The sequence below is a fragment of the Esox lucius genome, chromosome 13 (genome assembly GCF_011004845.1).
Source record: "Esox lucius isolate fEsoLuc1 chromosome 13, fEsoLuc1.pri, whole genome shotgun sequence".
NCBI lineage: Eukaryota > Metazoa > Chordata > Actinopteri > Esociformes > Esocidae > Esox > Esox lucius.
In genome coordinates this window covers 28,194,962-28,209,681 of record NC_047581.1, presented here as the reverse complement: position 1 = coordinate 28,209,681, position 14,720 = coordinate 28,194,962, and the positions used below count along the sequence as shown (strand labels likewise).

General features: G+C 45.5%; 1 protein-coding gene across 7 annotated transcripts in view; it reads right to left on the bottom strand.

Annotated features, from left to right (window-relative positions):
- Positions 1–3,961: 3,961 nt before the first annotated feature.
- Positions 3,962–14,720, bottom strand: part of trpm3 (transient receptor potential cation channel, subfamily M, member 3) — a 125,750-nt gene continuing 114,991 nt past the window's right edge. For 4 of the 7 annotated variants that reach the window (XM_020052914.2, XM_020052915.2, XM_010876879.4 and 1 more), the window contains 5 exons: positions 13,861–13,953; positions 11,478–11,628; positions 10,477–10,670; positions 10,251–10,383; positions 3,962–8,147 (listed from right to left, as the gene is read on the bottom strand). In XM_020052914.2, the coding sequence (XP_019908473.1) occupies positions 6,587–8,147; positions 10,251–10,383; positions 10,477–10,670; positions 11,478–11,628; positions 13,861–13,953 (2,132 nt within the window). In that variant the 3' untranslated portion in view covers positions 3,962–6,586. The remainder of the gene's footprint in view (positions 8,148–10,250; positions 10,384–10,476; positions 10,671–11,477; positions 11,629–13,860; positions 13,954–14,720) is intronic. The other 3 variants (XM_020052916.2, XM_020052917.2, XM_010876882.4) reach the window with 1 other exon arrangement.

Sequence of the window (14,720 nt, the reverse complement as noted above, 5' to 3'; positions counted from 1 at the left end):
GTGAAGGCCTATAGGTCTGACTTTAGGAGAAACCTTTACGGCTGTTGACAACTTCAGAAATGTACATGCTTTACTGAGAAATGTCTCTCTTTAAAGATAACAACGAAGTACAATTTAATAATAATGGTTAACACCGTATATGCATCCTTTCATAACACATTTAAAAATATAGCCTACAATGGAGACACAATAGTTAAGTATTCAGTTGTTTATTTAATAATGCATGCCAGACATGATCCTATTCATATTGAAGAATACAGATTTGCATTTGCATCCAAATACTCACTACTGTGATGCATTTTATAATATCTCTTTTCTCGCTCTTTCATTAACTTCACTGAATGCATTTTCTGTACACCATCAGTGGAAGAACTGCATGCATTAATGGACACTAAATAAAATGAGACTGCTGGAAGATAAGTGCCCTCAAGTAAAACTACAATATTCAGCATTATTGCAGAAAACATGTGCTTGACTCCTCTTTAGCAAACGAGTAGCCTATTTACCAACAGATTGAGGGGAAATAAAAACCTCTGACTTATAACCATAGTCTATGATTCACAAAACTGTATGCTACAGTATAGGAAAATATTTAGAAAATACTGTACATTAGGTTTTGTTGAAACGCATTTGCACAATTCCCAGTATTAGGCTACTGTAATTTCTGTGTCAAAGTCCTCAGACAAACATAGACCTCCCTTTTATTATATTGATATATTGTACAACAGCCACAGGAACATATACAAAACATTTACAGAGCATTTACACATGAGTTAGAAGTGCTATGGACATGTTTGTCCTGTCATGTTCCTCTTCATAAAGAAAATAAAAATACCTCTTATGTTCCCTGTAGGGCTGAGAGCCCATTCACTGAGTTAGTTAGACAGCCATGTACCAAAACCAGTGCCTGGACAAAAAGCCAAAGGGGAACCAAAACATCACCTTACCACTCCTCTTTTACCACCTTAATATCCTTCAAACAAGCGTGTACTATGAGGTGTTAAGCTATATTTTATATATATATTGTTCACTCTTATTTTTTCCCCCCAGACTCAGAACTTTGAAAAAGTGAACTCATGTATTGTGAGACACAGGGGCATACGGTCAAAGCAGTGTGTGTGTACTGGGGCCCACATCATGGGCCAACCATTTGCGGACAGAGTCCTGGATGCTGGGCCCCCTAGGTATTTGCAAACAGGGCCCTGCATGTCGCTGCACACCAGTCATGACTACAACTGTTCACATTCTGCCCACTGTTTCATATGAGCACATATTGCCCACATCTCTGCATTGTGGGCCCTTGGATCTACTACATGAAAGCAGGGCCTAACTCACATTTTGGCTAGGGGGTCTAGTGAAATGTCTTTCACAGGGGCCCATAATGATGTACGGTGGGGAGAACAAGTATTTGATACACTGCCGTGTTTTACTACTTACAAAGCATGTAGAGGTCTGTACTTTTTATCATAGGTACACTTCAACTGTGAGAGACATAATCTAGACACAATCAAACAGACTCCAACATCTCCACAATGGCCAAGGCCAAAGAGCTGTGTAAGGACATCAGGGATTAAATTGTAGACCTGCACAAGGCTGGGATGGGCTACAGGACAATCGGCAAGCAGCTTGGTGAGAAGGCAACAACTGTTGGCGCAATTATTAGAAAATGGAAGAAGTTCAAGATGACGGTCAATCTCCCTCGGTCTGGGGCTCCATGCAAGATCTCACCTCGTGGGGTATCAGTGACCATGAGGAAGGTGAGGGATCAGCCCAGAATTACATGGCAGGACCTGGTCAATGACCTGAAGAGAGCTAGGACCACAGTTTCAAAGAAAACCATTAGTAACACACTACGCCGTTATGGATTAAAATCCTGCAGCGCGCACAAGGTCCCCCTGCTCAAGCCAGCGCATGTTCAGGCACGTCTGAAGTTTGCCAATGACCATCTGGATGAGGAGGAATGGGAGAAGGTCATGTGGTCTGATTAGACAAAAATAGAGCTTTTTGGTCTAAACTCCACTCGCCGTGTTTGGAGGAAGAAGAAGGATGAGTACAACCCCAAGAACACCATCCCAACCGTGAAGCATGGAGGTGGAAACATAATTCTTTGGGGGAGCTTTTCTGCAAAGGAGACAGGACGACTGCACCGTATTGAGGGTAGGATGGATGGGCCCATGTATCGCGAGATCTTGGCCAACAACCTCCTTCCCTCAGTAAGAGCATTGAAGATGGGTCGTGGCTGGGTCTTCCAGCATGACAACGACCCGAAACACACAGCCAGGGCAACTAAGGAGTGGCTCCGTAAGAAGCATCTCAAGGTCCTGGAGTGGCCAGTCTCCAGACCTGAACCCAATAGAAAATCTTTAGAGGGAGCTGAAAGTCCGTATTGCCCAGCGACAGCCCCAATACCTGTAGGATCTGGAGAAGGTCTGTATGGAGGAGTGGGCCAAAATCCCTGCTGCAGTGGGTGCAAACCTGGTCAAGAACTACGGGAAACGTATGATCTCTGTAATTTCAAACAAAGTTTTCTGTAGCAAATATTAAGTTCTGCTTTTCTGATGTATCAAATACTTGTGTCATGCAATAAAATGCAATAAACATACAATGTGATTTTCTGGATTTCTGTTTTAGATTCCTTCACTCACAGTTGAAGAGTACCTATGATAAAAATGACAGACTTCTACTTGCTTTGTAAGTGGGAAAACCTGCAAAATCGGCAGTGTATCAAATACTTGTTCTCCCCACTGTAGTTACGCCACCGGTGAGACAAAACCACCAACAACTAACAGGTATTTGTCTTTTCATGGCTGTACTTCATGCACCCTACACCTGAAAGTCGATGGATGTGCTTACATTAGTTTTGAACAAAAGCCTAACGGCCTGTCCTTGACACTTTGTGATCGTATCAAAGTTCATAGTTGGTTTAAAATGTCATGGACCGCAACTAAAGTGAGAGGTCATATTACATTTCCTACATACAAAAAACACAGAAAATATAGATCTGAGGTCCCATGAGAATTTGGGTTGAATGCATAAGCACAGTGATTAGTGGAGGCCTGTCAGCCCAAGAGAGATTTAAATATTCCTTACTTTTTTGGTTTTCAGTTCATACAACACATTTCCTCCATCTGCTAAGCGTCATATGCATATCTAAAACGTTACAAGACCAAGAAGGAAATGTGTGACCTCCCCCCCTCAATCGCACTGGACATCAATAAGGCAAATGAAACATTCAGATCAAAAGTGAAGGTACACAGACAGCAGCCAGTCCCCTCCTAAAAAGAAATGATAGAGTGCGAGTGTCACCTCCTAGTTCTTGCGCATGTGCCTAGCCATGAAATCAATACTTTTCTCCAGTGTATGACAAAGTGCAGTAAAGACTTCTAAAATGAACGGCATTAATTGCAAAATACAGGAAAGGGATACCATGGGTCCATCATAGTGTTAGTTGTAAATAGATTTGTGAGATTTACTAACAAAATAAATGTGCAGATACTGTACATATATAAATATTTTAGATACTGTGAATTTCAAATAGCCACTCCATGCCTGAAAGGCACCCTCAATTTGGTAATGCTTGCAGCTGAGTATTGCTTTAAAATGTCCAACTTACATTAAATTACATTTTTCTTTGACAGCTGCTCCAGGACATACAATATTTAAGCAAATTATTAAATATTTTAAATACAGTTGAAAAGTACAATATAGTAATTTATCACATAATATATTAAGTTAATCATATAATACATACATTTGTAGTTCTTATAGGTGACACCTTTTATTAATGTTAAAAGCATGTAATAATTCAAAATACTTGAAATTAGACAAAATATCACTGAGAAGATACATATATATATATGTGTATATATATATATATATATATATATATATATATATATATATATACATATATATATATATATATATATATATATATATACATATATATTCAGTTTGTAGTTCAAAGAGCCATTAAATTATTCATTGCAAGCAACAAAATAGGTAAATATAATCAATCAAACGAAATTGCAATGTAATTAATTTGAAGTGATGCAATATTGATCAAATATAAAACACAAACATGAAGAGTAACTAATTTGAGAACTTGCAATGTTAATGTTACTAATATCATTCCGTTATAACAAACATGTTGTAACAGGTATTCCATTCCTCTCAGACAATTTGAGATGAGATTTAAAAAAACAAAACACTGGTTCTCTCTTTTGAAAGTTCTCCCTCTGTGTCTGAAAATGCTAATATTTCAAATAACTCCATCTTGTGGGATTCAGTTCTTTAACCATTCACTTCTACTCTACTCTTACAATGTACATTATTCTGTAGTCCCACATATGCAGGCAATTCTCATTCTAGAAGATCACTCTCGTCAGTCTGGTGCCTCTTTTTTAAACAGAAGAACATAATGAATGAATGGTCCCCCCTAAAAAGTAAGAAGGACGGATCCAAGGATGGTTCATAGGCCAGTTTGTCTAGCTTCTATTTCCAGGCTCCTCATTGTGAGGCTTACCATTAATAGCCAATAGGAGACTAGCTGGTATCTTTGCAAGACTAGCTGGTGTAAGACTCAAGCACCACAATGCTGAAATGAGTAACACTATTACTACACGTAATATTTTAACTTGCAATTTTTAATTTTTTATTTGAATGGGTCCGATTTTGATGTGTTCCAATTTCGAGATGGGCTTAGTGCTTTGGAGGAACTACTTAAACAGGGTCACAGCCCCCTCTTGTGTCCAGTTTTCAGTTTTTCACTGCACTAAGTAGATAAAGAAATCCAGGATAACATTGCGATTATATTGCTGCTATCAATCTGTCATTATATAGGAATATCTTTTTCTCACCCTTTCCATACACATTTTGGGCATTCATGTATGATTGTGTGTGTGTGTGTCTGTGTACACACTTTGATAACACCTCTACACTGTATGCCACAGTAATCCAAAAACAAGATGACAGGGGATTGGACAGCACAAGTAAATAGACAGACTTATGACGCGTATGATGTGTCGACACTTAGCTTAAATAGTAGACTCAGCGACATGACGTTGAAGCAGAAAATAAACAGCATAGCGGCTCAATGTCCGCAAAAAACTGAGAGCATTGGATTGTGTTTTCCACTGTTTTGGTCCCATAGCTATTATGTGGTGACATCGTGAAGATAACTTGCACATGTGCGTATGTACCGTGTGAGGCCTCGTACATGTGCGTATGTACCGTGTGAGGCCTCGTACATGTGCGTATGTACCGTGTGAGGCCTCGTACATGTGCGTATGTACCGTGTGAGGCCTTGCATCTTACTCACTGCAGTGGTCGTGCTCTCTTCTCAGGCGTTACACGCAACAACCAATGGATGCGTGCCGGTTAAGTGAATTTGATGTTGTTACCTGATCAGTAAAATACCTATTCAGGTGTTGCGCGATATCTGGCATGCATCAGCAACATCTGAGCAGAGGAACACAACCATAATCTGCGGTGAAGCTGATGGCAACGTCACTTCGCTGAGTCTAGCGTGAATGTCCCATCTTCCCTGTAGGTAGCTGGTAGTAGATTATACTGCCCTGATTTCACTCCGGTTCACTGTTGCTACTTGACTGTACATGGATTTTAAAGCATTATACATAACAGAGCCCTATTCTGTCCAGAAATAAACCTTTGCAATGCTCCGTGTCTCTGTCCATTTATAAAAGCTGACTGGTTTCTACGATTGTTCTACTACACTAGTCAACGCTGCTGTAATCTGGTCCACCAGTCACCCCCCCCACCCCCCTCCCGTGCTCAGACGGGCCAAATATGGCCTTCATCAACCCAATAGAAATAGACCTGCCCTGACCCATAGACATTAGCTTTATTTCAGTGAACGACTTCCCTCGGAACACCTCTCAAACCTCATCCTACTAGCACACCACATATTTTCTGATTCGGAGCCACAGCTTCTAGTGTGACTTACTTAAGCTCTATAATTCCTCCTGTTGTTCACACCCACATACGACTCAGACACGAGACAGCCGTTGGTGTTTCAGATATCTATGCGTTGCGCACAGTGACCCTGCGGACGAGGTTGCCGCAGCTACTACTGTGGGAGCATGCAGCTGCAATAGCATGCAGTGCTATTTCTCCTGGTGGAAGCACAGAGGCTAAGAGTCATATGCACGGGATGGGTAGTTTAAGGGCAAAGAGGAAATGAGAACCTGAGGACATTTGGGGTTGAGGCGGAAATGCTGACCTCCAGTCTTACATTGTCAGACGGCCACGTTTATTATTTTCTAAAGACTCTAACTAAACTGTGGTGTGAGACTTATCATCTGTAATAAATTCTATACTGGCTACGCTAGTGTTCTGAGACGTGATGCATTACAGTAACGGTGTGTTGACTAAACTGACGGACAGGCACGGCACATACCCTCCATCACCAAACACGCAAACGAGTCAGCTTCAGGAGGAGCTCAGAACTACCCTAGCTTCAGAGCACTTTGTTTTGACCCACGGCCCCCCGCCTTCCTTCCTGGCCGGCCCTGTGGGCCTGTGTAACAGAGTATGGCCTGTCCCTGTCCTGGTCCCTTTGTCATTGTCACGTGTAGTTGTGTCTGCTTTCAAAGCTGCGGAACGCAGAGGGGGTGGTCAGCTTCCTCATGGACAGGCTGTCCGCTTTCGCGTCAGGCCTCGCCCCGGACTTGCTCCTCAGGAAGGGGTTCCTGGGTCCCCCCAGCCCCCCACGCCCTCCGCGGTCTGAGCCCCTCTCCATCCTCTCACTGACCGACAGGCTTTTTCTGTGTGAAGGCAGGGCCAGGGATGGGTGGGAGGATTCATCCGAGGAGCAGCTGTTGGCTCGTTCCAGCCGAGAGAAGGTGGCGCAGAAGGGCGTCCCGCTGGCCCCTCCTAAGCCTCCCCTGACGCGGTGGGGCTCAGGAGCCGGGGCCAAGTCGTCCGGATCCTCGGAATCGGACTCTGTGTGGCTGAGCTCCGCCTCGCGCTCCGGGTGGGAGGAGCCCATGTCTGGAGCTTTGTCGAATGGGAACGAGGTGGAGCCCCCGGGGGAGTGGGAGCGCTCGGCGGGGGGGTAAGGGGCGGAGACACACCTGGTGTCTATACAGTCTGTGATGCTGGTGTACTCGGCCGCCTTGACCTGGACCCCTGCCCCCAAGCCCCCGTAGCAGACCCTTGGCGTGAACACCAGGCTGTGAGACTTGACCAGCTGAGGCTCTTCCAGGTAGCCCCCGCCGCCGGCGGACAGGTAGCGGCTGCTCTTGGAGCGCTCCAGGAGGCCCGCTGATGGAGGAGGGGAGGGTTCCAGCTCCCACGGCGGCATGGCGTTATCCGGGAGCAGGTTGGCGGAGCACAGCGACAGGTCCGCGGCCGCGCTGTCCTCGAACACGCCCTCTGTCGGCGGCTTGTCGCCCGGGCCGCTGCCTCCGCTGTAGTCCCTGCCGCTAGACAGCACCGCCTCCATGATCTCAGAGTGGAGCGAGGAGTCACGCTGGAACGGAGGGGCCATCCTCAGCGGGTCCAGGAAGACCTCGGCGGGCCCCGCCTCCTCGGACGCGGACACGAAGATGTCGATGCAGGAGGAGGGCCGGTGCTGCTGGGAGACGGACAGCATGGCTAGGGGGAGGGGCTTAGACTCCTTGGGGGCGGTGCTCGAGGTCACTGACTGTGAACTGTTGGCTCGGTGCAGGCTGAATGAGCGCTCCTTGGCAAAGCGGTCGGCCCTGTCAGCCCCGGCTCGCTCGCGGACACCGCCCACAAAGAAGGAGTGGCTGCGTGTGCGCGTGGCGAGGCCGGTGGGGGATGGCGGTGACATAGAGCCCTCGGCACCCACTTCCAGGGCCTCCGGGAGCCGGTAGGCATTCCCCTCCTGGCTGTTGAAGCTGCTCTGGCGTAGGATGTAAGCGGCATCCGGACACTCACCCTGCCGCAGCACGTAGGCCGAGTCCGTGCAGTCGGAGGAGGTGCGCGAGCGGGCCTTGTTCACCTCGCCCCGCTCCACCCCGGTGACCCGCTCCAGGGCCACCGCGATCCGACCTATCAACTCCTCCATCTGTGCCAGCCGAATGTCCACAGTCTGCAGGGAAGCCTTCATGAAGTGCTCCCTCTCATTCACCTCCTCCAGACGCATGGCCATGTTCTCCACCCTGAAACAGAGAAAAGGCCTCAGAGTCATGGACATTTACACGTACGTACTCAGTGGAGCGTTTCTTAGTGTCAGACAGCATGCAGGGTTTTGATTGCGGTGGTGCAGCGGTCGAGATTGGAGTCGTCTTGATGAGGTGAAAGTTGTTAGTCTCAGTGGTACAGAAATCCTGGTTGATGAGGGCCACAGGACGCAAAAAGAAACAGTCTTTGGACATGATTGACCTTTACTCCACTCCGATTATTGAATCATATTTGAAACAATACGTTACTGTGCTGGGATGTTGCCCAGGAGTCATACTGGACCTGGATGGATTAGAGACACAGACCCAAACCAGGTGGGCACCAGGTTTGACTAGGAGATTTTGTCAGCTGCTCGCAAGTGGTATACCTGCTACTGTGCTATCTCTGTAATCTATGCGAAGTTGAGATTGTGAGAGATAAGAGTCAAGTCTGAAGTATAACTTGTTCTGTTTGTTCAGCAGAGCTGGGTCATTGCAACTATGGAGTCTTTTGTTTTGTAGTTGATTATCTACCTGATGCCTTTACAGACAGACAAGTAGTGTACTCTGGAAAATGGGATGCGGTCAGCACGAAACAGGTGGACAGGGATATTTCCACGACAGCGGAAATTGTTTGGCCTTGATTCAGTAAAGCAGAAAGGTTTTCTGAATCGTTCATCATTAATATAAAGTTTGAGCTCTTGGATTCTTTTGGATGTAAGCATCCATCCATCCATCCATCTTCTCCCGCTTATCCGGGGCCGGGTCGCGGGGGCAGCAGTCTAAGCAGGGATGCCCAGACTTCCCTCTCCCCAGACACTTCCTCTAGCTCTTCCGGGGGGACACCGAGGCGTTCCCAGGCCAGCCGGGAGACATAGTCCCTCCAGCGTGTCCTAGGTCTTCCCCGGGGTCTCTTCCCGGTGGGACGGGACCGGAACACCTTCCCAGGAAGGCGTTCCGGAGGCATCCGAAAAAGATGCCCAAGCCACCTCAGCTGACCCCTCTCGATGTGGAGGAGCAGGGGCTCTACTCTGAGCTCCTCCCGGGTGACCGAGCTTCTCACCCTATCTCTAAGGGATCGCCCGGCCACCCTGCGGAGAAAGCTCATTTCGGCCGCCTGTATCCGGGATCTTGTCCTTTCGGTCATGACCCAAAGCTCATGACCATAGGTGAGAGTAGGAACGTAGATTGACTGGTAAATCGAGAGCTTCGCCTTGCGGCTCAGCTCTTTCTTCACCACGACAGACCGATACATCGACTGCATTACTGCAGAAGCTGCACCGATCCGTCTGTCAATCTCCCGTTCCATCCTTCCCTCACTCGTGAACAAGACCCCTAGATACTTAAACTCCTCCACTTGAGGCAGGCACTCTCCACCAACCTGAAGTGGGCAAGCCACCCTTTTCCGACTGAGGACCATGGCCTCAGATTTGGAGGTACTGATTTTCATCCCCACCGCTTCACACTCGGCTGCAAACCGTCCCAGTGCATGCTGAAGGTCCTGGTTAGAAGGGGCCAACACGACAACATCATCTGCAAAGAGCAGAGACGAAATTGTGTGGTCCCCAAACCTGACACCCTCCGGCCCCTGGCTGCGCCTAGAAATTCTGTCCATAAAAATTACGAACAGAACCGGTGACAAAGGGCAGCCCTGCCGGAGTCCAACATGCACTGGGAACAAGTCTGACTTACTGCCGGCAATGCGGACCAAGCTCCTGCTTCGGTTGTACAGGGACCTGACAGCCCTTAGCAAAGGACCCAGGACCCCATATTCCCCAAGCACCCTCCACAAGATGCCGCGAGGGACACAGTCGAATGCTTTCTCCAAATCCACAAAACACATGTGGATTGGTTGGGCAAATTCCCATGAACCCTCCAACACCCCGTAGAGGGTAAGCAGACATTGAAAAATAAAAGACCTGAAAGATCATTACGGATTTCTCTGACTCATTGACGGGGCTTGAAATCGGACTCAGAGACATAGGATTCATTCGCAGCATATCGTCAAATTATGATGGAATTCTGGGTTACAAAATCTAACAAATAAACATATCTTTTCCTTTTTTGGAAACAATGTGTGATGGGAATGTGCAAATATCCAACCTTTCTGATGTCACACGGATCCTCTCGTCATTTGAGGAGTTGAAGCGGTCATCCTTCTCACGGAAGTACTCCTCGATGCACTGCTCCTCAAAGTCATGCACTTTCTTCAGCTCGTCTTCAGTGATGAATAGCTCTGCAATGGAAAGAAGCCAAATGAGAGCCCAAACCGAAACCGGGAAGGATTCAGTTCTGAAGGACTTCTATGGGACCTGGCCCATGTACTTACTGAGGCCATAGTCTCTCTCATCGTCGTCGTGCTTCCGCCAGCGACAGCACAGGTGCTTGAGGACCATGGTTATGTGACTGAAGATGATGAGGGGAGGGGGGAGGATGGGCCGCTCGTAGAAGGTCATGATGAGCTGGTACCTTTGGAACTTCCACACCTGGTTGGAGATGGACTTCACCTCAAAGAAGGTGTTACTGTGACAAACAGACCGTAACAACCAGAATGTCAAACCAGCCCACAAGTTCAGTGAAATAGCTTGGTTTATTTACTAAATGTTGTTGCAACATGTTAAATAAATAAATGTCTATGTCGATTGAAGACAGGCCATGTTCTGACAACACTCAACCCCACCGTTCCAACCACCCTCCATTTATTTCTACTCACCTAATCCACACCTTAATTCATCCTTTCATTCATGTACTCCTACTACTCCTACTACTGTTAATAGTATTACTGCCACTTCTACTACAACTATTTATTCTACTATTTATACTACTATTGCTACCTACTATTACCACTACTGCTACAACTACTGCCTCTACTACTATTACTGCTGTACTACTTCTGCTACTACTATTATTACATAAACCTCTTGACTTCTGAAAGGTGATTTATCAAGGATCTCAATATGTTGCTATGCCAATCTATGTTTTTTATTGGCTTTGAAATGTTGCAATTTAACAGCACTTAGCAACTGCAGTTGTAGCATTCATGTCAGACATAAATATATCCCATCATACATCTGAAAGCCTCCCATCTGCACTCAGAACCCAGCACAGACAATGAATCACTAACAAAATGGAAGGCAAAATGAATCCCAAGGAGCTACATAATAGCCAACTTATGCTTGTGCAATACAAGCGTGCCGCACAAGCCCTGAAAAGTGAAGCCAAAACGTCTCGATCGCCCCCTGGTGAGTGGTCCCAGTATAGGTCATAAGTAGATTACGTAGATTAGGTAGACTAGGTCTACCAAGAGCGAGCGAATGAGAGAGGACATACTTGAAGACAGCAATGAGCAGGTTGACCAGCAAGATGTTGGCCACAAGCAGATAGCAGGCCATGATGGCAGGAACGATCCAGGCTCCAGTCTTGCAGGGCGGCAGAGCCACGACATGCCCGTCCTCAGTGGTGATATTCTGGCCACATGGAGCTGGGCACAACAACACAACGCAGAGGTCAGGGTGGCATCTAAGGTTCCCTGTCTGTTTCTTATGACTAAACAGCCTGAATAGAGTTTTGCAAAACCAAATAAAGGCAATCATACTACGAAAGACAATTACATCTCAAAAGCAATAAACACCCAGACTAGAAGGACAAGCCAACATAAAGGCTGAACACACAATCAAATGAAAGAAAAATGTTGGCGTATGGACATACATGCAAACCCAGGCAATCATATAAAACAATCTTTATCATTATACTGACATACAAAACGAACAAACCAACAAATAAACAGGCTTACAAATAATTCCAGTTTTGCAAACAAACAAGAGACATACTGTACTGTGTATGTATATGCATCTGTTTCAGAGGGGACAGGAAGGAGTGAGCACTAAAATGGAAAGGTCTAAAATGTGCTGAAATGTATACCTCAAAATATATTCAAAAATATATTCACGTCAATAACTTGCATTTCCAATATATTTAAACATGGGCACTGATGTTTGAAATATATTGTCACATATATGCTGTATGTGCAATAGCCTAGCTGAATAATGATTGTATTACAGTTCAATTGAAATGTATTTAAGATACATCACACGTTTTTTCCATCAGTGATGGTTCAGTTGCTGTGGCTTATAATGGGGACACTCAGCACTTTCACTTTGGATGCTCATTGGTTGGTTTGCCTATGAGTCGTTATATAATCATTATATTCATACTCATCTCTGGATTTCAACTGATCACACAAGGCAGCCCAAAGGTAGAGAACTGAAGTAATTTTCTCTCTTACTCGCAATTTTACACTCACAAAAAAAGTGGTTTGAAAATTCTGACAACTGAACCACGTGAAAAAACAGATTGCTAGTGATGAGAGGATAGATGTGTGTGTGTGTGCAACTGAGTGAGCGAGTGTGTGTGTGACTGTTAGTCAATTATTGTGTGGCTGTTTGAGTGTGCGTGTAAGAGATAGCTGTGTTAGTCAAGTTAGTATGCGTCTTTTATTTTTTTAGGAGAATAGGTAAAAGTGCATTATTCTGAGTTGGAGTGTCTAGGTGACTTTTTAGAGGCGTGTCTCGATGACTTTGTAGAGGCGTGTCTAGATGGCTTTATATGGATGTTACATGTTCTAGTGAAAGCAGAGCTGGCTTGGTGGATGGCATTAATGACTTGATTGAAGGATTGCCCTGGCAGGCTGACTTTTATAAAATAAAACAAAATTGTGGAAATTTCAGAGGAGCATATGTCTTTAACAATAATAGACTCCTTTGAGATTTATTAATCAAAATAAAAAAATAAACCGAATGAAATCAAAAAAGTGTGCTAATGCCATGAAACACAGTTATTGACCTGTCAGCGTGTCGGGCTGCATGCATATCCATAGAGATGGTCAAGAGGCCACACCTCCTAGCTTCGCCATTGATAGCTTCTGTGACAGCATGGGCATCGCCACTGAGGAATATCTCCATCTCTTCTACTTCTATGAATAAATTGGTGGTCCATAAAAAAGTGCATATTGCCACCTACTGTGAAGGAGTGTGTAGAATCTAAACAGGCATAAAGCGAAGGTTGGTGATTTACTGCCACCTCATAAAGATAGATAGAGGACCTATCTGATGTTTTGCATGGACAACTCCACTGAAGGCATGTGCTGTTTTAAGGTAATCAACTGGGTGTTCATTGGGCAGTTATTGGCTGATCAATTCTAAATAGCTTGTAGGAGTCATGTCAAAGCGGGTCATACGATAGGATCAGCCAATAACATTAGATGTCCCACTAAACCGACAATATTAAACTAAATGGGTCTGCCTGTGCATTCACAGACTCCATGTTGTGAGAAATGTAGGGATATGTCCTCTATCTCTCTCTGTGTACCACTCAAAGTGTTTGCTTTCTCTGGATTAAAATCAATTGGCTGATCCGCCCTGCTGACCTGGATAGAATTCTGGGCTATTTCCTCAACCAATAGGAAGTCCCACGCAATAGACTAAATTAAAATGCTGGAAAGTGTCAATGGCACTGCCCATGCTAAAACAGGCATTGTGGAAAGTGCACCCTCTATCCATCTCTATGGGCATATTTGCCTAAGCAGCCCCTAGACCAGGGTGCAATGATGGCACGGCAGTGAGGCTGGAATGGTGTAGGGATGAGAGGGCACAGGGGTGGGTCTAATTATCGATTTAGTGGCATTCGGATTGAACATAGTAATGCTGGTATGGACCATTATTACGCCAGGTTCCATGAGCTCGAAACTGATTTTCGATCATCCAGAGTTTTGAATTCAGCCTGTGCTTTAGCTTCCTACTATGCACATCTGAAACAAAGAATGACAGCATTATTTCAGATCTCTTCGCTTTGGGCTAGTCCATTCTATACACTCTCCCACACGCAAGCACGCACATACACTCCACAGAACAGACGGTGCAATCAGAGAGCAATCATGTACCTTATTTGAGTCAATTACCAATTCACTAAATAATATCTTCTGGTGTTAGACATCACCTGACCTCATCACTATGATAAGGTGACCAGTCAGTGATCTATCCCTCCTGCTGTTGTCCGAAAATTACTGGCAATATTACATTTGCATGACCACCATGAATAAGAGCCAATCCAGCAGCCAACTAAAGGCACTAATATACGTCACCCGGAAACTGGGTTTCAACTGAGAGACTTCAAGTGCCTGGCATTCCAGCACCTGGATGAGTTCAGTTAGTCTGGTGAATGTGTGGATGTGCTTCTGTTAGGCAAATGTGCTTTCTGAAAATGTGATGCAAGTCACCGGACATCTGAGAAACGTACAGCTCATCCATAAGCGTTTGAGGCTTAACCCATTAGGGCCACCGGCACTGCTCACAACGTCAAACATGTGCGTGTGTGATGTGTGTGTTGCTGTTGATCTGGTATGTAGCTATAGATTTGACACAGCTGGTCTCCCCAGCAACCTACATTCTGTTGTCAGAAGATCCTGGTTTGATTTTGACGATAACTGATGCTGAATAGGACTAGATGTTGTTCTGATGGGACAAGGGAGATTCTGACTATCGCGGGGGGGTGTCTTTCGACATTTAAACGAAGCAG